Source organism: Caretta caretta, chromosome 13 (genome assembly GCF_965140235.1).
Source record: "Caretta caretta isolate rCarCar2 chromosome 13, rCarCar1.hap1, whole genome shotgun sequence".
In the NCBI taxonomy this organism is placed as follows: domain Eukaryota; kingdom Metazoa; phylum Chordata; order Testudines; family Cheloniidae; genus Caretta; species Caretta caretta.
The window spans coordinates 30,938,332-30,965,489 of record NC_134218.1 but is presented as its reverse complement, the minus strand read 5'-3'; the positions used below and the strand labels follow the sequence as shown (position 1 = coordinate 30,965,489).

General features: G+C 43.7%; 1 protein-coding gene across 4 annotated transcripts in view; it reads left to right on the top strand.

The window, feature by feature from the left end:
- RALGAPB (Ral GTPase activating protein non-catalytic subunit beta) overlaps window positions 1-27,158 on the top strand; it is a 112,021-nt gene that overhangs the window by 8,564 nt on the left and 76,299 nt on the right. For all 4 annotated transcript variants that reach the window (XM_048819666.2, XM_075118850.1, XM_048819663.2 and 1 more), the window contains exons 2-6: window positions 4,436-4,651; window positions 5,675-5,877; window positions 16,521-16,684; window positions 17,450-17,636; window positions 23,752-23,883. In XM_048819666.2, the coding sequence (XP_048675623.1) occupies window positions 4,466-4,651; window positions 5,675-5,877; window positions 16,521-16,684; window positions 17,450-17,636; window positions 23,752-23,883 (872 nt within the window). In that variant the 5' untranslated portion in view covers window positions 4,436-4,465. The remainder of the gene's footprint in view (window positions 1-4,435; window positions 4,652-5,674; window positions 5,878-16,520; window positions 16,685-17,449; window positions 17,637-23,751; window positions 23,884-27,158) is intronic.

Genomic DNA, 27,158 nt, shown 5'->3' with positions numbered 1-27,158 from the left:
TGAATGTAGTGAAGTCTTGATATGAGACATGACATATATCGGAAAAGGTGGGGGAGTTGCATTGTATGTAAGAGCAGTATGACTGCTCAGAGCTCCGGTATGAAACTGCAGAAAAACCTGAGTCTCTCGATTAAGGTTAGAAGTGTGAGCAACAAGGGTGATGTCATGGTGGGAGTCTGCTATAGACCACCGGACCAGGGGGATGAGGTGGACGAGGCTTTCTTCCAGCAACTAACAGAAATTACTAGATCGCGGGCCCTGGTTCTCATGGGAGACTTCAATCACCACAGACAATCCAGGAAGTTTTAGGAAAGTGTAGGGGACAATTTCCTGGTGCAAGTGCTAGAGGAACCAACTAGGGGCAGAGCTCTTCTTGAGCTGGTGCTCACAAACTGGGAAGAATTAGTAGGGGAAGCAAAAGTGGATGGGAACCTGGGAGGCAGTGACCATGAGATGGTTGAGGTCAGGATCCTGACATGAGGAAGAAATGAGAGCAGCAGAATACGGACCTGGACTTCAGAAAAGCAGACTTTGACTCTTGCAGGGAACTGATGGGCAGGATCTCCTGAGAGAACAACATGAGGGGGAAAGAGGTCCAGGAGAGCTGGCTGTATTTTAAAGAATCTTTATTGAGGTTACAGGGACAAACCGTCCCTATATGTAGAAAGAATAGTAAATATGGCAGGTGACCAGCTTGGCTTAACGGTGAAATCCTTGATGATCTTAAACACAAAAAAGGAGCTTACAGGAAGTGGAAGATTGGACAAATGACCAGGGAAGAGTATTAAAAATATTGCTTGGGCATGCAGGAGTGAAATCAGGAAGGCCAAATCACACTTGAAGAGTTGCAGCTAGCAAGAGATGTTAACAAGAACAAGTAACAAGAAGGGTTTTTCAGGTATTATTATACCAATAAAAACAAAAACCAGCAGGATCTTATTAAAGGGAAAAAGGCAAAATACCACATTTATTGTGAATACAGAAAGGATCATAGTAAGCAGTTAGTTATAGCTATAACATTCCATTCAATCTCATATTTACACTCTCTTTCCCCCCCTCCCCCCCCCCCCCAAGGTTGTTATCATAGTTACCAGCCTTAGAGTTGCTCATGCCAAGCCACTGGCCAGGTGGCCTGGACATGAGGAGGGATCAGGGCCTTGTCAGATGCTCCTGGAAGTTGGTTTGCAGAATCAGACCCCAAAGTTCTCACTTACTAGAGTCCATTTTTATAGGAATTTCTTTCTATGCCAGTCTATGGGAATTGCTTCATCATGCTGTTGCTGAATCAGTCAGCAGATAGCACATTCCTGACAGCTCCATGCTGCTAGATGTTATCTTGTTCTTTGGTTCTCCCATTCTTGAGGCTGTTGGGTGGATTCCAGTCTGCCCTGCGGGGGTCCTCTGGTTATTTCCACTTGACGCCTTCTTCAGCCAATGGACACTGGATTCTTAGGCTGGCACCTCCCTGATCATTCAGTTATTATCCACACCAAGCATGCATCCACATACGTCCTCCATCTTGCTTTGTTAAAAATTGTGATTTAAAATAGAGATAAATACAACAAAAGGGCGGGGAGTCTCTGGGTGCTGTTTCTGTTGTTAGAGTATTGTTTTGAGTCTCTCTCTGTGTCAGTAGTTTTTATTACAAAGAATTGCTTTGAGAACAGACTCTGTCTTAGAATGTACTGACACAATTAGCAGCTTGCAAGTTTAACACATAGAAGGAGAGAAACAGTACCAAAAACCAAGAGACCTCTTAATTAGTAATACCCTGGAATTTAAACTGTGGGGAATCAAACTCATTTGTGATTTTAATACAGAACTTCTTTAATATGATCCAACAGTATGTTAGCAACAAGAAGAAAGTCCAGGAAAGTGTGGGCCCCTTACTGAATGAGGGAGGCAACCTAGTGACAGAGGATGTGGAAAAAGCTAATGTACTCAATGCTTTTTTTGCCTCTGTCTTCATGAAGAAGGTCAGCTCCCAGACTACTGCACTGGGCAGCACAGCATGGGGAGGAGCTGACCAGCCCTCTGTGGAGAAAGAAGTGGTTCGGGACTATTTAGAAAAGCTGGATGAGCACAAGTCCATGGGGCCGGATGCGCTGCATCTGGGAGTGCTAAAGGAGTTGGCAGATGTGATTGTAGAGCCATTGACCATTATCTTTGAAAACTCATGGCAATCGGGGGAGGTCCCGGATGACTGGAAAAAGGCTAATGTACCCATCTTTAAAAAAGGGAAGGAGGAGGATCTGGGGAACTACAGGCCAGTCAGCCTCACCTCAGTCCCTGGAAAAATATGGAGCAGGTCCTCAAGGAATCAATTCTGAAGCACTTAGAGGAGAGGAAAATGATCTGGAACAGTCAGCATGGATTCACCAAGGACAAGTCATGCCTGACTAATCTAATTGCCTTCTATGGCTCTGTGGATGAGGGAAAAGTAGTGGACGTGGTGTTCCTTGGCTTTAGCAAAGCTTTTGATGCAGTCTCCCACAGTATTCTTGCCAGTAAGTTAAAGAAGTATGGGCTGGATGAATGGACTATAAGGTGGATAGAAAGTTGGTTAGATTGTCAGGCTCAACGGGTAGTGATCAATGGCTCCATGTCTAGTTGGCAGCCAGTATCAAGGAGAGTGCCCCAAAGGTCGGTCCTGGGGCCGGTTTTGTTCAATATCTTCATAAATTATCTGGAGGATGGCGTGGATAGCACTCTCAGCAAGTTTGCAGATGACACTAAACTGGGAGGAGAGGTAGATATGCTGGAGGGTAGGGATAGGATACAGAGGAACCTAGACAAATTGGAGGATTGGGCCAAAAGAAATCTGAGGCTCAACAAGGACAAGTGTAGAGTCCTGCACTTAAGCAGAAGAATCCCATGCACTGCTACAGACTAGGGACCGACTGGCTAGGCAGCAGTTCTGCAGAAAAGGACCTAGGGGGTGACAGTGGACGAGAAGCTGGATATGAGTCAACAGTGTGCTGTTATTGCCAAGAAGGCCATCAATGACATTTTGGGATGTATATGTAGGGGCATTGCCAGCAGATGGAGGGACGTGATCATTTCCCTCTATTCAACATTGGTGAGGCCTCATCTGGAGTACTGTGTCCAGTTTTGGGCCACACACTACAAGAAGGATGTGGAAAAAGTTGGAAAGCGTCCAGCGGAGGGCAACAAAAGTGATTAGTGGACTGGCACCTATGACTTATGAGGAGAGGCTGAGGGAACTGGGGATGTTTAGTCTGCGGAAGAGAAGAATGAGGGGGGATTTGATAGCTGCTTTTGACTACCTGAAAGGGGGTTCCAAAGAGGTTGGCTCTAGACTGTTCTCAGTGGTAGCAGATGACAGCACAAAGAGTAATGGTCTCAAGTTGCAGTGAGGGAGGTTTAGGTTGGATATTAGGAAAAACTTTTTCACTATGAGGGTGGTGAAGCACTGGAATGCGTTACCTAGGGAGGTGGTGGAATCTCCTTCCTTAGAAGCTTTTAAGGTCAGGCTTGACAAAGCCCTGTCTGGGATGATTTAGTTGGGGATTGGTCCTGCTTTGTGCAGGGGGTTGGACTAGATGACCTCCTGAGGTCCCTTCCAACCCTGATATTCTATGACATCACAACAAATCTTGTAGAGAGGTGGAAATTGACTGTTTTTCCTTTTGAGTGTCATTGGGTTTGTGGGCTAGTGAAATGAGAATTCAGTGAGGTTTTAAAGTACCTTTTCTGGAGCTTCATTTTTGATTAATTTGCAACAAAAGAGGGGGCTTATTCAAGTGGCATGTTAGTTGGAGAGTGCACACTACAATTTACTCATTTTCTTAGCCAACTCTTTCCCAGTAGCCCCAGTTCCTTTACCTGTAAAGGGGAAGGATTTAACTTACCTTCCCACAAGATCATCTCTACAGATCCTTCTTAACATTTGTTTAGCCTGCCCTTTTCTTGAAATCTGTCATGTTCCTTTCCTTGGCATCACGGGTGTTGCCAGGAGCTAATGTGTAGGAATGTACATTGGAGCTTGCACTTAAATTCACTGAGTACTTCTGGAATTGACCTCCAAGTGAAAAGAGGTGTTAGAGTAAGAGCAATGTCTGTTCCATAATTGCTGGGAAAGAGCAGGGGTCATTTCAGGTGACTGTGGACCATCGATACAATGCAGGAGAGGTCTTAAGATTGTCTTCATATCTGATTTTTACCTGTAATTAAATCAACGTTTTTGAACAAATTCCATATATTCAACATACTGGTTCACTGGGCTACATTAGGGACCTCTTGGAGTTGAATGGCTGCGGTTTGATTCTTTTTTTTCTTTCCAATTCTCCATGAGCATGAAGCATTCATTTGCATTTTTAAATGTGTAATGGGGTATGTTCTGTGTCGTGTAGCCAGAGTTCTATTAATGTATACCATAAGCATATTTAATAATTGCTTCTTTCTCTTCTCCCAGGTATTGCTTGGTGTGTAGCATAGAGGCACTATGTACTCAGAGTGGAGGTCCCTGCATCTTGTTGTTCAAAATGATCAGGGTCACACCAGTGTACTTCACAGCTATCCTGATAATGTGGGGAGAGAGGTGGCAAATGCAGTGGTGCGTCCTCTTGGGCAAGCCTTAAATACACCATCGGCAGCTGGGAGCGAGAGTTTACTAAAAACAGATAAAGAAGTAAGTGTTTCTCTACAGAGGTTCTGGTTCTGTTCACATGTTAACTCAGTGTTGCTCATCTGTGTAGTTTTCTGCAGTGTAACTTTGAATTTTTTTAAATAATCCAAGCTTTCTGAAGTACATTTAAATTCCTAAATGTAGCTGCCCCAGCCCCACCCCAAGCACTAGCTCTGCAGCTCCCATTGGCTGGGAACTGCGGCCAATGGGCGCTGCGGGGGTGGCGCCTGCAGGTGGAGGCAGTGCACAGAGCCACCTGCCCCACCTCCACCTAGGAGCATCTGGGACAGGCCGCTACTTGAGGGGAGCCACCTGAGGTGAGCACACCATCCCCCCTGGATCTGGCAGCTTGCACTCCTGTGCCCCAACTCGCTGCCCCAAGCCTGCACCCCTTCCTGTACCCAAACTCCCTCTTAGTTAACCAGCATTTTTCACTTATCCACACCCCCCATTTTCCCAACATGTTGGATAAAACAGCTTTTACTGTGTGTTGCTTTAGTTTCCATGTTAAGTCCGCTAGGTAGCATGATTTACAATCTGTAAGTTGGAGTTTGTTTAAAGCTGTGGGCCATCCCCACAAACCCCTTGTGGTGCCCTGCCTTAATTCCTTTAATTGGGGAAGCATGGGTTTGCTTTTACAGCCCAAGGCAAGGAGATGCCAACATACACTAACCGAATACCATGTCCCCTTTTTATCAAGGTTTCAGGACAGGAGTGACTGCAGGCCTGTCTGGCTTCTTCTCCTTGCCTTCCCGTGTTTTATATAGCTTGACCCCAGGGTGTGGCAGGGCCTCCTTGATTATCTCCAGGCTGCAGGCTCCAGCCTGTCCCTTAAGGGAAACTGTCCCTTTACATATGTTATAAACACACACAGCCTGAAATACTTCTTGAAGGGATGCATATGTTCAGATGATATTGCTAAAAAGGGGTGCTGTTGGCACCATTGGGCTTGTTTTAGAAACATGTAGACATGCTCTTATGTTTGGTACATACAGTATTTTAACAACCTCCCCTTTCTTTGTTTAGGTAAAATGGACCATGGAGGTGGTTTGTTATGGACTGACCCTCCCATTGGAGGGCGATACTGTGAAGTATTGTGTTGATGTATATACTGACTGGATTATGGCTCTTGTATTACCTAAAGACTCCATTCCTTTACCTGTTGTTAAGGAACCAAATCTTTATGTTCAGAGCATTCTCAGACATCTACAAAATCTCTTCGTACCAAGGTGAGAAGCAGATCTGTAGTGACCGGGGAGGGAAGAGATGGGGGTCTGGGCTTCTTAGCTATAGTCACGTAGTTATTTTGCCAGAAAGGCAAGCTTTTTTTTTTCTTTTCTTTTCTTTTTTTCATTTGGCAGCCAAACAAGAGTAGGATTTGTAGTAAAATAAAACTGATTTATTATTTGTCTCTGCTGCAAAACACAACTGGGCCTGAAGTTAGGAGTGGGGTGGCCACTCTAATTTGTTACAGTTTTGAATTGCAGACTCTCTGCAGCTGCTTTTGCTGCGATGGTTAGACAACTTAATTTGCAAATCAGTCCTTGACTTACACGCTAACTATTCTAAACATTTCTTACAAGAACTAATGTCCATGGATAGTTGCATGATTTGGGAAAAAAATTGAAAAATGTTTTTGGATCACATCAGAGCACCCTGCTGGGCTTTTGTTGTATGGTTTCAAAAACCGAAAACCAAAAAGCACTTATCAGCTTGAATCAACAGGGGGGGATATTAAAGGCTCTGTGCCAAATAAGTGCAAAGCACGTGAGACTGAGCAGATTGACATGAGAAACTTGTGTATTACATCCAAATGCAAGATCATGTTACATAGGAACCTTGTAGGTCATACAAGGTGGGTGATTCTGTCCTGGAATGCAATGACATGGAAAAGGACTTAGGATTATGGAAGATCACACTGGGAGCTCATGTTCCTTTGGCTCTTCTGTAGTGAAGAGGGCAAACATGATTCCTGGATAGGTGGTGGTTGTCCATGACCGAAGATGATGCTGTCAGTGGTAATACACTTTGTCCTTTCTACTTTGAATGCATATGTAGCTCAATATCAAGGAAGGGATTACAGTCGGTCTGCTGAAGCTGCTGCTGTTTACAACTCAGCCTCTGTACCTCAAGAGCCATATGGTGATTAGTCTCTGAGTAACCCCATTGCTGACTACTGCTTGTCAGGTGATCTATCTGTCTGATGCTCAGCTGTTGACATCAGTGATACACTGCTTCAAGTTATGCTTCAGTGTGTCTGTGAAGCATTTCTTCTGGCCATCTTATGTGTGGTTACCTACTTCCAGTTTGCTGTACAGTAGCTGCTTTGGCATTCTGGTGTCATCCATCCTGAACACATCACCAGCCCAGCGTAACTGTGATGCCATGAGCATGGCTTCAGTCTTTGTGGAGTGGCTGCATTCCAGAACTTTATTTTTAACTTTATTCTGCTGTTTGATGCAGAGTTTGGTATGCAGTTGTCAAAAATGGTATTTATCTAGAAACTTGAGGTGATGTATGAGTGCGAGCCCTGCTACAGGTAGGACAGCACAACCGCTTTAATCTCTTATCTTTTGTTTGAAGCTTAATACAGTATTGCTGCCAGATTCTGCCTGATAGTCTGCCAATGATGAACTGGTTTTGTTACTGCAACTTGTCAGCTCCTTGTCTAGCGTAGCATCATTCACCAATATGCTGCCAGGATAACAGAAGTCTGTAACAGCATTCAGCTATGTGTTGCTGATGGTGACTTCTGGTTTCTTGTAGGGTTTTCCTAGTGCAGGTTGATACGTGACTTCTTTCTTTTTAGATTCAGCCTCTGTTTTTGTAGACTCTACAAATTTGTCTGTTATCAATCGTATCTTTTCTTGAGTTCGTTTTCTCTGGAGTGCAGTCATTCGCATACAGCAGCTCATCAACTACCTCAGATCTTGATGGAGGGTTGCAGCATGTTTAGGTTGAATAATTTTCTAGAGGACAGGAAACCTATCCTGATACCAGCATTCAGGTCTCTTGTAGCATCACTGGGTATTACTGCATAGAAGACATTGAACATTAATTCAGGGTTAAATTAATTATGCAGCTCTAGTTAACATTAATGATAGGAAATGGGTCATACTGAACCAATGTGCACAGACTTGTCTAAGCATTTCGTTATGCCATAGCCTCAGAATATTGGTGAATTTTTCTGGATAACAAAACTTCTGTAATAGTTGCCAAAGTCCAGATCTGCTGTCAGTGTCAAATGCTTTAGCCAAGTCAATGAAGACTTGGTTCATTGGTAATGGTTCTGTTGCTGTTCTCTGCATTGCTCCTGCATCTGACTAGCTACAAATATGTCTGCTGTTCCTTGCATTATCCTGAGACAGCATTGTGAGTCTGATAGCACACGATTAGTGATGTTGCATAGCAGACAATCAGAGTACTCTGGCCAGAATCTTTCCAGTGCTCATAAGTAATGATACCGTGGTAGTTGCCACAGTTGGACTTTCACCTTTCCTCTTGTATGTGGTGACAATGGTGGCATCATTGAATTCGTGCAGTACATCTTCTTCAGTACTCTCTATATATTGAGAGAATTTCCATGTAATTGCCTCATTAAGGTCTCTCCTCAATGCTTGACTATTTCTGCAGGAATACCATCTGATCCCTGCAGTTCTTCATGGCACTGGTTGCAGTGCTGACTCCATCAAGGGACCGGGCAGATGTTGACATATCCACTGCTCTTTTGTGCCTCTTCTATAGTGTTGGCTGGTGTGTTCAGAAGATCACTGAAATGCTGTTGGCATCCCTGATAGTATTTCTCCTTTATTGGTGATCAGCAATAGGCTGTCTGCACTCTTTAAAGGCACTGTGTGTGTGTGTGTGACCATTATACATCTTTCAAAGCCGCATGGAAGTCTTTGGTTTCATGACTAAGGCTAAGACTTTGTCGTAGTTATTTTTAGTAAAAGTCATGGACAGTTGCGGGAAATAAACAAATTCACGGGAGCCACGACCTGTCTGACTTTACTAAAAATAACCAGGGGGGAAGGACTGGGGGGTGAGCAGAGGAGGAATTACTAGCTGTTGGATTTCTGAGTCATTCTCATCATGACAGGCTTGATGACGTCATTTTGCTGTACCCAAGATGGCAAAAGCTGCGTCATGTATAGTATGTGAAGAGTTGCCCATTTGCTGTTTACATTAGCACTAGTAGTCAAGCCAGCAAGGTCAGGTAGAGCAGCTCTGATGTTTGTTGCAGAGCTGAGCTTATGTAGCTTCATCTTGTAATTGCTGTACGTTGAGCTGTCTGGTTTAAATCAGCGGTGGGCAACATGCATCTGGTCAGTGGCCCCAAGACAATGTTTACATTGACCTTCCTGCAGCTCCCATTGGCTGGGTCTGGCGAACCGCAGCCACTTTGGAGCTGCAGGCAGCCGTGCCTGCAGATGGTCAATGTAAACACTGTCTTATGGCCCGCCAGTGAATTACCCTGATGGGTCGCATGCAGCCCACAGGTTGCTCGCCACTGGTTTAAATGATGATTTGCCATGTACTTGCCATATTAACAAATACACTCCAGAATTTTATCATGCAATGGTCTATCCATCAGTCTGTCGTGTGCAAGGCTTCAGTCATTTATACATCCTGTAGATCTTGCCACCAGATGATAGTATAGTCAATAAGATGCCATTTTTTGATCCTGGGTGTGTCCATGAGGATTTCTTTTTGGTCTGGTAGGTGGAAAAAGGCTTTCATGATCACTAGCTGCTGCGTCACACATTCACTGAATAATAGAGTTTCATTGCTATTCTTTCCCAGTCCCATGCTGTCCTATGGTATTCTGCCATTTTACTGCATTACTTCCGCCCTCACGTTGAAGACCCCTTTTTGATGACCAGTTTATCTGATGCCATTGTAAACACTGAGGGCTTTTGTCTAAGTCACTGTAGAACTTTTCTTTCTTTGACTGCATTTGTCATGATGGGAGTGTAAGCACTAATCATGGTAGCACACCACTTGTTTCAGTGGCAACCATAGAGTCATGAGCCAATCACTTACGCCTTTAGATTTATTTATTTTAAAAGCTTGGTACCAATGCAGTTGCTAATGGCAAAGCCAACATGCGACTGTCACGGACAGTCTTGTTAGAAGAAAGTGTACCCTCCACTGATCTCTGCAAGTTGCTTTTTGTGACAATTATTGAAATCAGACTTGCCAGCGATGACCAGCTCTCTTGCAACAAGGTCTGTGCCTTTGTCAGATTTGATGCTGGTAGGGTTGTTGCCTAATCCATGAAGCCATTCCATGTAGAACATACCATAAAATCATTGTAATAAGTTTTTGCTCATTTGCTGACTGTATGGGGGGCATGACCTTCCAGATATAGTAAGGCCAGGTTCAATGGAAGCAGATAGTTTTGATATTCTCCTGCTTATTTATCCTTTTTTAACTAGGAGACAGAAGGTGTATTTGTATATGGTATTAGACAGTTATTGGAATATTATATCCAGTTCTGGTGTCAACACTTAAAAAGGATGTTGGGGAAAAAAAGGAAGAGCTCAGAAAAGAGTTATAAGAATGATTTGAGGTCTGTAAAACATGTCTTATTGCAGAAAAAACTTAGGAAACACAATCTATTTAGTTTTAGCTTATCCAAGACCAGGTTAAGAATTGACTTAATTATGATCTGCAACTACCTATGGGGGAAATAGAGATCTGCCTTTTTCTGCTAAAATGAAATCTATCATAATGAGATCTGATGTTGAAACTAGAAAAATTCAGATTAGAAATAAAGTGCAGATTTTAAATGAGGGTAATAATCACTGGAACAATTTACTGAGGGATGTGGAGGACTCTCCATCCCTCTGCCGTCTTTAAATTAAAACTAAATAGCATCCTAAAAAAGATGCTCTAGCTCTAAAAGAAATGTATGGGCTTGATGCAAGAAACACTGAATGAGATTTTTGGCCTGGGTTATGAGGAAGGTTAGGATGGGTGATCATAGTCCTCCCTTAATATCTATGAATACACTTTCCAGAATTCATGATTAAATATTAATAGGTTTCATGTCATAAAGATGACATGGCTTTTATTTGCAGACTGCATAGGAAGCTTTTTGATAAGAGAGATCCTCTTATAAGTGGGTGCAAGAATTTTAGTACTGATTCTCTACAGCTACATGATGGCTCTGCTGCTCACGTGAAATCCATGGAAGCAAACTATCAATTTTGTCCATCGAAAACTCTTGTTAATAAACTGCACCATAAAATGCAATATGTGGAATTCCAAAAACTTGCCACCTTATTCCATCACCTCTTACGCACTCACTGAATATGGATTTCAGTTTTAAAAATTAAGAAATATTCTGCAAATGAAACAAAATGAAGTCAGTCTTGCATAAAACTAAGATTTAAGAGAACTGTTGGAAAAATCTTAGAGGTCTCAGGTGCACATTGAGAGTTAGACATATTACTTTGTTGGCACTGATGTCAGAAGCTGAGCAGGTGTCAATTTACATCAGATCTCTGTGGGCTATAAAATTTACTTGGTCAAAGTAGACTTGGAATTTAGGACCACTGATGTAACACAGGGCATAAAAATGTTTTAGGAAGTGCTGTGCCTGATGAAACTGATAAAGGCTATACTAACCTTTATGTCTACAGGGAGGGTAAATTTGAAGAGGTAACAACTTCTGGTTGTTGAAGCAAAGCTTCAAAAAGATCAGATGTATATCCTTGAAGTCGCTGTTGAATACATGGATACCAGATTTTCCAGGCTACAGCAACCGCCATTCATGTGTTTTTTTTTTTCAATAGTTTGAATCTACACTCTGATCTAGTGATTAAGAACAATTGGCCTATTATGACAACATACAAATCAATGATCCGTTTAAGCACTTTACAAGTAGTAAATGAGGAGGAGGAGGAAGAAGAGCATCATCTGTCAATGGCTGACTCTAAAATTACATTTATCTATCACCAAGCTTAACGCATCAGTTCACATACCTGTTTAATAAAGTTTTTGGCAACTAAACCATTTGCCTTGCAAGATATATTAGTGTAGATGGATATACTGTTCTTGTATTGCATGCCTGCAGAGTGAGTTCAAAACACACGTCATGGCCACGCAGTAAGCACTTACCACAGCCTACTCTTACTGTAGCATAGGACTAGACCTAATCTGTACGATTAGCTCTATAAAGTGCAAAGCAAAAGGACATTCAGTAACTTGTTTCAAATTCTAATACCTGAATATTTAATAATCTTAGTTTTTGACTTGGTCTCAGACCACAGATAAGTGGCATTTTAGTTTATATTAAAGCAAGGTCAAAAGTAAGCATAAGATGATAGTCAGACTATTTAAACAAGCAAAAAACTATGGCAGAGGAATTCCCAACCCCATCCTCCTATCTGCATTCTCAAGCACTGACTAGGGGAAATTCTCAAAGGCATTTAGTGAATTTTATTGCATTGTCTTTTTGTAATGGCTCTGCTCCCTGCAGCTGTAGGTGCTCTTTGATGGCACAATTTCTGTTAAGTCAGTGCCTGTTGTGGGTGAGATTTCACAAGCTGGTCTTGCAGGCTGGAGAAGCAGCAGTATCTAGATATGATTTAAGAAAAAGGAGAAACCTAGATATGACTCTTATCTTTAAAGATTAAATAAGATTGGTGGAGGGTACGAAGGAGCCTCAGTTGTATGAGGCAGTCCTACTGGCCCCCATTACAGCAGTGAGGCCTTCACAATCTTTAATATGTTTACCTTCACAACACTGTCTGAGGTAGGGAGGTGCTGTTACCTCTATTTTATAGGTGGGGAACTAAGGCACAGAGAGGCAAAGTGTCTTGCCAAGGATTGTGCAGGTTGTTTGGTGGAACAGAAACTTGAACCAAAGTTTTCCAAGTACTAGGCTAATGCTCTAACCACTGGACCATCCTTCTAAGCGTGTTAGACTTACTACGGACTTAAATTCCAGTTAATTTTCTGATACTTACCCTTCTCAGAAGTAAGGGAAAAAGTGAGGGCTGCGAGAAATAACATTAAAATTAGGCTTCTGATTTATCAATTTAAAAAAAATGTATTATGGTAGCACCTAGGAGTCCTAGCCCCCCTTTGAAGCAGTCATGAAAACTTTGAAAGCATGAACAAAGTGCATCCTTAAAGTGTTTACATGAGTCTATAAAAAGCCTAGTACAAGAGACTAAGAGGTGTAAAATTCTCTCTTCATGTCAGTACTGACTCAGCTGTCCAGCAATGACATAAATCACATTAACAGGAACACCCAGCCAATGTGCTTATCCCAATGGTCCCCTGGGCCTCTCCAGGTGCCAAAAGCCCAAACTGTTTCCTACCTGGCTGCCAAAACTTGCAGCTTCCCCTGACAGCTCTGAAAGTTGTGCATTGTCAACCTAAAATTCTGTGGCACAATGAAAACCAGAAAATAGGGAGTCTGCATAAAATCAATTGAATTTATATCCAGATGAGCAAGGCTCTGCGGATTGCATTTTCATATTTAATTCAATAAAAACATCAGTTATATGAGAAGCTTCCAGAGCAATTCCACAATTTCCGCAAAGGCTACAGCTCCAGGTGCCTTGCTACAGAATTAAGGTCCGCATTGTCAGAGTTCAGAGGAATTTTACCTAACACATGTAGGATAGAAATAAAGTAGGCCGGAGAGACTGCTGGATGATGGTGAGAGATGATGTACCCACTCTATCCCATATGACTCCTGCTATGCTCCCCATAGTTTCTTCCCCTATGTTTCAGAACCTGAACTCTGTCTCCTCCAGACTGCTTTTGGCAGCTCAGCAGTCCTCTTGCCTGTTTCCATTTGGTACCAAGTCTTACTTGCTTTCTCTCTCCTGTCCCTGCCCCACCCCCAAATAGCTGACAGATTGCTACAAGGAGGCAAGAACTGGAGCTGGTGGCTGCTCCAAGGAAGGGAAGCAGTGCCCAGTCAGTGGGCAAGGGAGACCACCTCCAAACTCCTGGGAGAGAAGCAAAAGTGGCTTCCTGTTGCCCCATTGCAGTAGGGCAGCACGTTAAGAATTGTTGGCAGCTTCTACCTTATTTTCAAGCCCCTCTTTTTCCTACCTCTCTCCCTCCCCCAAACAAAAATGAGTTCAAATCAAAGCTTTCCCAGGAGCTGGCTCAGAACTGTCTCATGAGAGCTAAAAATGATCACAGGGTCTGCTATAGTCAAAGTTAAATGCACAGCTGAGCTCATGGATTGGCTTTCCCCCAGTAAGCTGTGTGTATATACACTACCCATGAGGTGCTCCTTCTGGAGGCTGGGAAGGAAGGAAGAAACTTAAAACTCAGAATGGTATTATTCTTTTAATTTTTTTTTCCTAAGTGGGAGTGTCTCAGATACTATGGGGAATGCTGGTGGGGATAGAATTCAGGGGAATACTTCCTACCCCCTCTTTTTGTGGAATAAAAGCATTCTCTGTATTACAGTATTCAGTCCACACCATAAATATATTTTCTTAGTGTTGGTCCTGGTGAAATAGTTTCCTTTCCCACCCCCAGGAAGTGATGTAGCTATTGGCTGCCAGGAGCGCAATGGTCCAGAGTTGTGATAAGAGGGTGCTGATATCTAAAATAGCTCAAGTGTACATCTTCCATCTAAGAGATGAATGCATGAGGAAGGGTGGCTATCCTGAGTCAACCTAATTGGTTACAAATGAGCAGACTTGAAATGGCAGGTAGAGAACAGACAGGTTAAAGGCTTTATGGCCCCAGAAGTAAGTATTCATAAACATTTTTATAATAGTCCAACATTTAGTCCCCTAAAACAGCAATATGTACAGAATCCATGCATGCAATAGCTACAGTGCTAAAACAGTTAGACCTATAGCTTTGAAATAGTGTCAAGAGCAATGAATATGAGTGAGAGAGAGAGGGAGAGAGCAGGGTAAATTGGAATCGCTCCTAGCTGACTGATCAACCAGAAAGAAGTCCCCTACATCCTTCCCTCTCATGTCAGCCTCTGACTTCTAGCCCTAATGAAATGAACCCTAACCCTAGTTACCCTGCTTGATTCAAAAAGAACAGGAGGACTTGTGGCACCTTAGAGACTAAAAAATGTATTTGAGCATAAGCTTCCGTGAGCGACAACTCACTTCATCGGATGCCTGCCCTGGAAAACCCGCTTGATTCAAGAAGCACTGAACTACTAAAATGCAATAGCAGTGGCTGTTAGATAATGCCCCAGTGCCACACAGGCTTCCAGTTGCATTAGATGAACAAAATGCTCAGGCTCTGGCAGATCTTGTCCTAAAAGTAAGTATGGGGCATCTTCTGTAGATGGTACTCTGCTGAAATCCCTTAATCTGGCCCAAATTTCCCTTTTCTGTAAACCCTTAACCCCTTTAGTTTTCTGCTGCTGCAAACTGTTTGCCTCCATCACAGAAATCTTGTGAGCGTGGAGTGAGTGCTTTTGCCTTGTCCTTCCTAATCAAGTGGGATTTATGCATGACATTTGCATGCTATAAATTTATGATGTTAATGGCATCCTGTCATCAAGAACGGAGTGACAGAAGATATATAATGGCTGGTGCTATGGAAGAGCTTTTGTCATTGTCACTTGCCCTATCTCATCTTTATATTTCACAAAATGGCTTTTTGAATGGGTAGAGAAATCCAGACAATCTCATCAAAACTCACTCTGTTGTGGTATGTGAGAGTCAATAATATTTTCATGATGGGATAACCCTAAGAGCTAATATATTAAAACTCTGGCTTCCGCGAACAAGCTCTCTCTATGTGCAGAGGACCTCCGTAATCTGCTTTTCCTATTCCAGTGACTTTTTTGTAGAATTTTTAAAAAGCTTAGGAGGTTTTAGGCATATGGTAAGTTGGGGATAGGCAGTGTTGGAGGAGGTGGCAAAGAAGCCAAACTAGTTTGCTAGCACCATTCTCTCCTGCTTCCCAATACAACACTTCTCTTCTGAATTAGATATCTGGCCATAAGTAAGTCCTGACATCTCCATTATGTTCAGGTTTATCTTTGTCTTGTCTAGGAGATATTCTCTTGGATAAGTGGGCTCCTTTTTGGTGACATGTGAGGTACTGAGTCAGTCTAATCTGCATATCCTCCACAAAGAGGAAGTCCGGATCCCTTTTGCTCTCCCTATGCCATTTAAAAAAAAATACTTAATGTGGTAATCAGCTCCTTCATCTTTGCTGGTCTAACTGTGACTTCAAAATACCCTTCTTTACGTCGCAAGCACTTTAAAGCAGGATCACATTACTGTCCATGTTTATACATGCATATTGCACAATAGGATCCCCATCCTGACTGAACTTAGTGTAATATACATATTAAATAAGGATGCTGTGCATATATATAGGAGTAGGTGAAAGTTGTCATTCCTGGGATGAATGGGTGAGGAAGATTGGGAACTGGTTTATTTGGTAAGCTTTGTAATTTACATGTGCCCGGAATAATTAGGAGCACTCTTAAAAATCAAAATAATACATACTACACTTTAATTCTGCCTTTCTTCCTATCCCATATGTGTCTTTATGTGTTTTTACATGATCTCATGGCATTAAGTGATGAGCCATTCACTTAACAATTGGAATATAATGCAAAGGAGCTGTACTTTCTCTAACTGAAAATGTATACATGGTGTAGCATTTTGTATGAGTGCATGTTTGTTGTGTAGTGTCATGAAAGAGCTATTGTACTGTATACCTCCCTGCACTGAGGCAGAGTTGGATTCCCATGAATCACCTTAACTCAAAGTTTGGTTCAATAATATTGCCATTTTAAGTTCTTTGCATATAACAGTGAATTTTCGATACTGTAGTCAATCTCAAAGCTATAGATTCATTTTTGTTGTTTTGTTAAGAGACTCAAATAGTGTTTTTTCTCTTGTAGGCAGGATGTGGGGTCCAGTCAGAATAGACTATGCTTGCAGGTTTTGAAGGCTGTCCAGAAATTGGCTCGTGAGTCAACCATCATGGCTCGAGAAACTTGGGAGGTTTTATTATTGTTTCTCCTACAGATTAATGACACGCTTTTGGCAGCTCCCACTGTGCAAGGTTTGTGTCTTAACTTTTTTTCATTTGCATCTCTTATGGATATAAGGGTTTTGGCCCCCAAATGTAGTTTGTTTTCATGTTGAAAAACTTATCAAAAGTTGCTGGTGGCCATGTAAGAACAATCACCCATCTCTAGTATTTAAACTCTGAATTAAAGTTGGATGGCCTGAAATTGAACCTGCTTAAACAATTTCTGTCCTGTATGAATTGTCAAAACATACTCTGCAAGACATCTGATGGTCCATCCCAGATTACTGGGTCTTCTGTCTTTGGGGTCCCATAGTTCTGTCTGTCAGCTCTGTATTCTTTCTTTTCCCCTAGCTAGAGAGGCAGTGTGAAGACACGTCAGTACCTACCCAAGTGTAAACTAATACGTACATGGTCAGATCTCTCTCTCACACACGCGCACACACACACGTTACTGTGATAACGTGTCTAAGTAGGCGAATCCCTTGTTGCACAGGTGTTCGCATTACCTATATGGTTAGGCTTTGCACTATCAGCTATAACATTTGGACTTTTTAAAAACCTTTTTTAAAAACTGGATGCACATGTAGAAAATAAGCAAATGGTACTGTTGTAGATCAGAATAGGTTTAAGGGTATTTAAACATTGCTTATAAACTGAAATCTATACAAATTCAAAGTGGTATGAGCATGATAGCCATGAGATTCCTTTAGGATCAATAGGGTTTCCTAGGGGAGATGGCTGAAAGAGATCTAGCATCTTAAATGGCTTTAAATGCTTGTTTTGTTCCTGCATAAGGTGGCATTGCTGAGAATCTGGCTGAGAAACTGATTGGTGTGCTGTTTGAAGTGTGGTTGCTAGCTTGCACTCGGTGCTTTCCAACACCCCCTTATTGGAAAACTGCCAAAGAAATGGTGGCCAACTGGCGGCATCACCCTGCTGTAGTGGAGCAGTGGAGCAAGGTTATCTGTGCCCTTACTTCCAGGTAGGTGAAACCTCAAAAGAAACTGACATTGAGATGAACACACTTACAGTGTATGTTGTTCAGCCAGTTTTCTGTGATGATTGAGTCTTTCATCTGTCTGTATTTTCTGTTTGTTTGTGGAATGCAGTTTTAAAGAGACAAATATATTCCAATATTTGCAGAATAACTGCATGTCCATTATTTCATAATTACAGGTACAGTAATCATATCTATCATATGGTTGATCACACTTTTTCAGACAGTAGCAAATTTGAATAACAAGCAGCTCATCCAAAATACCTGCTAAAACCACGTAAACTTCAATATCTATGAAGTTTGGTTCTATGGATATTTTTTTTTCTGTTCATATTTTTAGTAAATGTTAGCATTCCATAAATGAACAGTTCAGTGTATTGTCTCTTTGTGTCTGTGTATAATCTTAATATCTCTGTTATCCAAAACATTACAATGTTACCTAGTCTTATTACATATCATGTTCCATTGTTCTGACTTTTTATCTTGTCTACAGTCGCTTTCAGTTCAACTCTAGGAAAACTTCTGCTGTCCAAGTGCTTCTGAAAATATATGTCATGTCATGCTGTACAGCTTCTCATCACATGTATTTAGAAGAAGATGATTAAGGTTGGAAGAGACCTCAGGAGGTCATCTAGTCCAACCCCCTCCTCAAAGCAGGACCAACACCAACTAAATCATCCCAGCTAGGGCTTTGTCAAGCCGGGCCTTAAAAACCTCTAAGGATGGAGATTCAACCACCTCCCTAGGTAACCCATTCCAGTGCTTCACCATCCTTCTAGTGAAATAGTTTTTCTTAATATCCAATCTAGACCTCCCCCACTGCAACTTGAGACCATTGCTTCTTGTTCTGTCATCTGCCACCACTGAGAACAGCCTAGCTCCATCCTCTTTGGAACCCCCACTTCAGGTGGTCGAAGGCTGCTATCAAATCCCCCCTCACTCTTCTCTTCTGTAGACTAAATAAGCCCAGTTCCCTCAGCCTCTGCTTGTAAATCATGTGCCCCATCCCCCTGATCGTTTTCTTTGACCTCCTCTGGACTCTCTCCGATCTGTCCACATCCTTTCTGTAGTGGAGGGCCCCAAACTGGATGCAGTACTCCAGATGTGGCCTCACCAGTGCCGAATAGAGGGGGAATAATCGCTTCCCTTGATCTGCTGGCAATGCTCCTACTAATGCAGCCCAGTATGCCGTTAGCCTTCTTGGCAACAAGGGCACACTGTTGACTCGTATCCAGCTTCTCGTCCACTGTAATCCCCGGGTCCTTTTCTGCAGAACTGCCTTTACCCAGTCGGTCCTCAGCCTGTAGCAGTGCATGGGATTCTTCCATCCTAAGTGCAGGACTCTGTACTTGTCCTTGTTGAACCTCATCAGATTTATTTTGCGGAATCCTCCAATTTGTCTAGGTCACTCTAGACCCTATCCCTACCCTCCAGCATATCTATGTCTTTCCTCCCAGCTTAGTATCATCTGTGAACTTGCTGAGGGTGCAATCCATCCCATTATCCATGAAGATGTTGAACAAAACCGGCCCCAGGACCGACCTCTAGGGCACTCCACTTGATACCGGCTGCCATCTAGACGTCGAGCTGTTGATCATTGCCCGCTGGGCCCAACGATCTAGCCAGCTTTCTATCCACCTTTATAGTCCCTCCATCCAATCCATACTTTAACTTGCTGACAAGAATACTGTGGGAGATCGTATCAAAAGCTTTGCTAAAGTCAAGGTATATCACGTCCACTGCTTTTCCCCATATCCACAGAGCCAGTTATCTCATCATAAAAGGCAATCAGGTTAGTCAGGCATGACATTTCCTTGGTGAATCCATGCTGACTGTTCCTGATCACCTTCCTCTTCTCCAAGTGCTTCAATATGGATTCCTTGAGGACCTGCTGCTTGATTTTTCCCAGGACTGAGGTGAGGCTGGCTATTCTGTAGTTCCCCAGATTCTCCTTCTTCCCTTTTTTAAAGATTGGCACTATATTTATTTGCCTTTTTCCAAGTGTCCGGGACCTCCCCCGGTCACCATGAGTTTTTCAAAGATAATGGCCAGAGCTCTGCAATCACGTCAGCCAACTTCCTCAGCACTCTCAGATGCATTGGATCCGGCCCCATGGACTTGTGCATGTCCATTTTTTCTAAATAGTCTTTAACCTGTTCTTTCACCACTAAGGGACACTCGCCTCCTCCCAATACATACATATATATACACATATTTGTGTGGCATCTTTTATTTTGTACAACTAAATACACAATTCTTCTGGCTATTTGTAGCTGCTTAGATGTAGTAGTATATAACGTTTATGATGTGTTTTTATGATTCGTTGGTTTGGAAAGAACAGTTGTAACTCCCTGTTGTAAACAGTTGTAAAGCATGCATCAGTGTCCTGTTCCACTGCTGCTCCATGTGCTTTATGCCCAGATCTTACTGCCCTCTGATGTCTAACAGTTTTAATGCCACTGATATAAAGTAACCTGTGGGTTCTGTGACACTTGTGTAAAATGTAGTACTTCTGTTGTGGATTTGTTTGCTTATTTAAATCGAATATATAAATAGCTGAGGTTTTTTGATGCCAACCTTAAGTTCAGTGGTGCTTCTAGTCTGCATGAGTACCTTTTAGCCCAAAGAAATTCTAATCCAACTTCCAAAGAGCAAAGTGTCTTTTTAATAAACAACTTTCCTGAATTTGGCTGCTAGTAATATGCTCAGAGTAGGTTTCCTGAATCAAAACAATGGTGATTGGTTAGTCCCATAGGGGTGCATGTGTATGTGTAAATTTAATATTTTGGTATCTAAGAGTATTTCTTCACTTCAGAGTTAACTGGGAATCTTCTGAGATGTTGCCCTTTACTGCCTCTCCCACCAGAAAACAAATTTTTCACCCAAATTTAGTGGTGCTCTAAATCCAGGCTAGCTGGCCCTGCTGGAGTATAGGCTAGGCTCAGGTTCTGCTTTCACTTGAGCTGGTAAGCCACCCACTTTGCAGTGAGGACACAGGCTAAATTGCTCAAGTGCTGGTAGTCTTCCAGTGCCTTCCCACAATTCGCTCCATGTGCTCATAAGGAAAGACAAGTTCTCCCACAATTCACTGGGAAAGAATCCCAGAGCAGCTCAGCTTATTACAGCACCAAGAACCATAGGATGTCCCCTATAGCACCCCTAGTGAGAGACACGGGTAAATGTAGCACCAGTGAGGACACTAACTTGGGTAGGGCTTTGCGGTGTGGTTGCTTAGATCTGGGCTAGGCGACCTTGGGTTCTGAATCTGATCTCCTGAGTTAACTCTGCAGTAAAGATATACCCTCATTGTGTTAGAGGAACTGGTTCAAGAGTTCAACTTTAACATACTCTTACTTTGAAAGCAATTAAATTACTACCTGGCATGAATCTGTCTTCAGCATTTACCAGGTGCAAACCACTAAAATATCTAGGTGTGAAAATACAATTTCAAGAAAAGCATAATCACCCAGTTGGACGTTGCTCTTGCTGTCCTACAGTTTGGCCTCTTTGACTTGATTTTCTTCCCTTCTTTCCTGCTCTTCCTAGTATAACAAATTTGCTGCTATGAAAAGTGTGGCCCATGACCCGAAGTGCCTAGAGTAGCCCAGACTGAAAATGGCAAGGTCAGGGCAGGCCGCAAAAGGAGAGCAGATTCTCCGAAAACTGATGGTTAACCCTATAGTTAAATTCACCAGCCAGTCACAACATTGTGCTCTTGATCCCCCATGCTGGTTATCCAGAAGCTTAAAAATAAATAAATCTCACAACCTCCTTTATTGCATTCCAGTTTCTGGCTCCCAATCCATGACTAAGTCCAGTAAAGTAAGAAGTTACTTCAAACTCTGTTGACTTTACAAAATGTTCTTCTTATCCCCAAAGGACCAGACACAGTACCAGATCAATACTTGTTTAGATCTTACCCAAAATACAACTCTGCCAGCCAATCCTTTGTTATCTAAAACTAAAGGTTTTATTATATAAGAAAAAAAACAAAAGAGAAGAGTTGTTAAGAGTCAAAGCAATTAGATACATACATATGACTTCAGAGTTCATATATCACGTTCTTAACAGCATTGGAGAATTTGCTGGCTTGTAAAGTATCTGTGGAACACATCCAAAGCTTGGATAGGTCTATCAGTCCATTTTTCATAGCTTCAATTTGTAGAAAACTCACTCCAGAGCTGAGAAGCAGGATTGAAGACAAACTGGAGATGATGCAGCTGCTTTTTTATATCCTTTCCCATGCGGTTGTATATCCTTTTTGTCCCAAACACAAGCTCACAGCCCATGGGTACATAGGCGCCAACTTCTTCTGGTGCTGGTGGGTGCTCAACCTGCTCCTAACCTGCCCCCATTCCAACCCCTTCCCCAAAGTCCCCACCCCAACTCTGCCCCCTCCCTGCCCCTATTGGACTCCTTCCCAAAATCCCTGCCCTGGCCCCGCCTCTTCCCCACCTCCTCCCCTGAGCAAGCCACGTTCTTGCTCCTCCCCCCTCCCTCCCAGAGCTTGTTACACTGCGAAACAGCTGTTTTGCGGCGGCAAGCGCTGGGAGCTACGGGGAGAAGCGGGGATGCGGCGCGCTCATGGGAGGAGGTGGAGGCAGAGGTTAGGTGAGGTGGGGGGGTGGAGAGGGGAGCTTGGCTGCCGGTGGGTGCAGAGAACCCACTAATTTTTTCCCGTGGGTGCTCCAGCCCCAGAGCACCCACAGAGTTGGCGCCTGTGCATGGGTATGGAAAAGTACGTGGAGTCCCCTGTCCATAAGCATGTCCCTGCATGTCCTGCTGACTACGTGTAGCCCCTGTCTTCTCTCAGTGGGTTCCTTGTACAGCTGATTGCCCTTGTTGGGCCATCAAGCAGGTTGGATAGTGCTAATGCCAGTCTGTCTGGGGGAGTCGCCCAGAAACACAGGACAAATTTGAGATACAGATATAACACATTTATAATTCATGGTAAGATTAGATAGATATAACAATATTATCATATTTAGCAGATTATAACTTTTCCAGTGATACCTTACATGGCCTATCTTGTATACTATTCATTGCTATTTTGTAATATTGGTATCAGTATTTTAAATGTTCACCCACATTCCATACAGGGTCACAGATAGCCATCTCAATTAGCTCAGATGGGGCACTAGTTGGAGAGGAAAATATCAAGTGAGGTTTTTTTTTCCAGATTGGGGGTGTGCAAAGGATAATTTTAAGAAGAGTAAAAACTTGAGATTGAGGTGGCAGGGACTCAGTTTGGAGAAGAATGAGACCATTCTGATTGGAATCTGTGCCATTTCTCACCGGTTTGCAAGATAGAGGAATTGGAGGTGGCAGGTTGGATCCTAAGTTTCTTTTGGATGTCAGAAAGCACAAGAAAGGTTTGTTCCATCGCTGCTTGGCCAGAAGGTTATCACTCTTTCCATCTGTGACCTCACTTCAATTATCCAGGCCTTTACCATCTTGAGATTGGATCATTGTAATGTGCTCTGTGGTGCTATACTTCGAGACCACTTGGAGACTCCAGCTTCTGCTGATTGTAGTGGGTCTGCTTGATAAGCTTGGCAACTCATGGAGAGCATATATTATACCTGGATTTGCACTGGCTCTTTGTTTCCAGGTGTAATTCAATGTGTTGATTCAAATCAATAAAAGCCCGAAGTGGTTTGGGACCTAATTACTTGAGAAACTGCCTCTCTCCTTTTGCAATACCTTGTCAGTTAAAAAAAACAAAACACATGGCACACAAGCTGGTAGTCCCCTGCTTTTAAACAGCGAGGGTGTTGTACTGGCAGAGTGTTTTCAGAGAGGGTCCCGGCATGTGGAATGCCTTCTTAGTCTGACAGAGTCCAAGCACAGGGAACTTTCAGGCATGCTCCAAGGCTGTAGCTTTTGAGAAGGGTGGGATAGAGAGGGTTAAATGGATTGATGATTAATTTTGAATGGATGACTGTGTAAAATGTTCATGGTTTATTTAGTAAGGTTTGTAATTGGTTTTTATTTTACATGTGCTTAAAGCAATATATGGTGCATCTTTTTACATATGTACAAACAGTGCCAAGTGTGAGGAGTACTAATGCAATGACAGCCTTACTGACTTGTCCCCTAGATTGCTGCGTTTTACATATGGACCTTCATTTCCTCCATTTAAAATTCCTGATGAAGATGCCAGTCTGATTCCTCCTGAAATGGACAACGAGTGCATTGCACAGACTTGGTTTCGCTTTTTACATATGCTGAGGTAATGTAATACTCATATATGAACATGATATAAAGCATGCAAGAAAGAATATCAACAAATCCATGTTGGATGTGAGTGAAGTTATCCCAGCAAGGAGTGAGAACTAATATTAAGTGTCTGAAATTAATAAAGACTACTAAAAAAGTGCTCCTTGTGACAGTGCCACAAGGGCTGTGAGTGGGAGTTAGAAAACGTTTTTCTCGTACAACTTTGAACTTAGTGGTTTTTGCAGAATTTAAGAGTTTGCCTAAAAAAAAAAAAAAAAATAGAAATTTTTAAATTATGATTTGGAGAAAAAAATTTGCAAATGTGACCTGATGCACCATTGTCTTTTAAGACTGTAAACAGGAAGACTAAAACAATAGCTCTAGGAGATGTGAATTGCTTCCATTCATCTCAGTGGGGTATTAAATAATCTTTGTAGGTCACATTTTTTAAAATGGGTGTGTATCCTTTTTTTGTTTATGATGTTCTTCAAGTGCTTGTTCATGTCCATTCCAACGCAGGTGTGCATGCACTGCATGTACCACCACGGGAAAGTTTTCCCTCAGTGGTGTCCGTCAGGTTGGCTCTGGCGCCCCTGGAGTCGTGCCGGCATATAGCGTCCTGCCACCCCACCGCTCCTTCAGTTCCTTTTTACCGCCTCTCGTGGTTGCTGGAACTTCAGCTCGTCTCTTGCATTCTGCAAATGCCTTCTTTCAGTGGACTTTTTCCTGTAAAAATTGTAAATAGTTACTGATGGATTAAGTTAGTGGGTAGCTAAGTAGTGTAATATAGGTAGTAGCGGGGCTAGGCCGCCCTGCACCACAGTATGCCTCGGTCCCAAGGGTTCAAACTGTGTATGGTATTCCACAAACCAATGCCGGTTAGTGACCCACATGATATCTATCTTAAGTGCCTGGGAGAGACCCACGTGCAGGAGCTTCAGACCCAGGACAAAAAAGGACAGAGAAACTAGACTTAAGTTCCTCCATACGGAGGCAGCACTCCGTCCCACTTCGGAGCTGACGCAGGTGGAATCGGCACCGTGTACTTCTAGGTTAGTAAGAAGTGCCCTGCTGTCTCTGGTGGTGGTGCAGTGCGGTTCCACATCCCCGGTACCGAGAAAGGACTTTGCTACTGACGGTCTGGGGCTCCCGCCACCGACATGAGTCCCCAGCACAGAAGAAATCAACTCTGGCATGGGACTCCAGGCACCGTTCACAATTGCCGGTGCCTCAGAAAAAGACAGACTGGGGGCGCTGTCCAACCCCAAGGTCTGCAGGCGATAGGGCTTCTGGTAGAGTGTGACCCATGCTGGGCTAGTTGGAGGCACCAACACGGTGTGTGGCATCATCGACTCTGGCCCTGGAAAGGGTGTCATTGAGTCTGGTACCATTGGACTCCCTGCCAAGGGAGAGCCACTGCAGCACAACAGCCTTGGCTTTACCGTTTATGCCGGAGGCTGTAAGGGACCTTCTTTTCTCCGTGGTGCTACCATCCTTGGCCACAGTGACCACGCCAGAACTGAGGGCCACCGTGGCAGGGAGACAGGTGCTGGCGAACGGCAAGCTGGTCATGATGTTGTGGCACGAATCCCCTCGTTCATGGCACCACTCTCTGGCACTGGTCTGTACCGCCCCGCCTTGGTTGCCAAGAAGCCACTCCTCAGACTCTGATTTGGGAGCAGAGTCCTAAGCCTCCCGCAGGAGCAGACATTGCTCCTATAGGCAGCACTCTGCGACCGGACATGGGCATGCCGCTGGCGACATGGCCACCGGCACAATGGCAAATGCCCCTGCAGTGGCCATTTTGAAATCCCTGAGCGTTCCAACCTATCCAGGGGTCCCAGTCCATAAGGTTGTATTCTGCAATATCAGAGGCACGAGGTCCATCCCTCTTGGAAACAGGGATCAGTCCCCCTGTGCCGAGCCTGGTGCTGAACAGGAGGTTGCCTCCTTACCGGACCCATCTGGAGCAGAGGGAGAAATACAGGTCCAGGTGCCTGTGCAAGCTTCTCCATCTTCCTCTCTCAACGAGGCAGTGGTGGGAACAGCTATGGTGCCCTCCCATATTATAGGGTTGCATCAGGAATTCCCAAGGAGGGTAGCCCAGAACCTGGGCATTCAACCAGAGGAGATCTCTGAATCCTCCCCCATTTAGTGGATATTATAATGGCCTCAGGACCATCATGGGCTGCCCTGCCATTGAAGAGGATGGAGAGGAGGTACATTTGTCCCTCCCAAGGGGTATACATTTTTGTATGTTAACACCCCTCCCCCACCCCCGGCTCGCTGGTTGTTTTGGTGGTGAACAAAAGGGAGAGACAGAGGCAACAGGGGCGAACCCCTAAGGCCAAAGATGCCAAAAAACTCTATCTTTTTGGCAGAAAGGTCTACTCTACTGAGCCACCAGCTCAAGATATACCAACCTACAAGCACTTGGTGGTTGGCAGACTTTAATTCCTGGAGTGCTATGGCAAAGTTCAGGGAGCTCTTGCTGCAGGAATCCAGGGGTGAGTTTTCAGCCATAGTGTAGAAGGCAAAGCAGTGGCCATGGCGTCTCTCCAGGTGGCTCTGGACACGGTAGTCTGCTCCTTGGCTTTGGTGGTGGTCATGAGGCAAAGCTTGTGGCTTCAGTCTTCGGGTCTACCCTGTGAGGTCCAGCAGGCAACCCCGGACCTGTTGTTTGAAGGCAGATCACTCTTTTTGGAGCAAACTGATTTGAAGCTCCATAGCTTGAAAGACTCAAGGGCTACTCTGAAATCTTTGGGTCTGCATACACCAGCTCCTGCTAAGAAGCACAGGTTCTACCCTATACAGCAGGAGAAAGAACAGAGGCTATAGAAGGAGGAACCTGTCCCAATCCTCATCTGCCCTAGCACCTGCCCCCCACCCCTCCCGAGACATTTGTCAGGGTTTAAGTAGGCCTTTTGAGGGTACGCCTCAGGATGGTGTACCAGGACGGTGTCTCGATCCTATTTCTCCTACGTTTTGTGGACCGGTTGTCCCACTTCTATCAGGTGTGGGCCTGCATTACTGCAAATTGTTGGGTAGTGTGCGTGGTGGAAGTGGGATACTCTCTTCAATTCAGTTGTTCTCCCACCCTCCCCATCCTCCTTCAGGAACCCTTCTCATGAGAGACTTCTAGCTGAAGAGGTGCAGTCACTCCTAATCTGTGGGAGCAGTGGTGGCGTTTCCAACAATGCTAAGGGGTTGGGGTTTCTACTCCTGTTACTTCCTAATCCCAAAGGCCTATGGCGACTGACCTGGGGTGCCTGGGGAAGCCCTCACTGA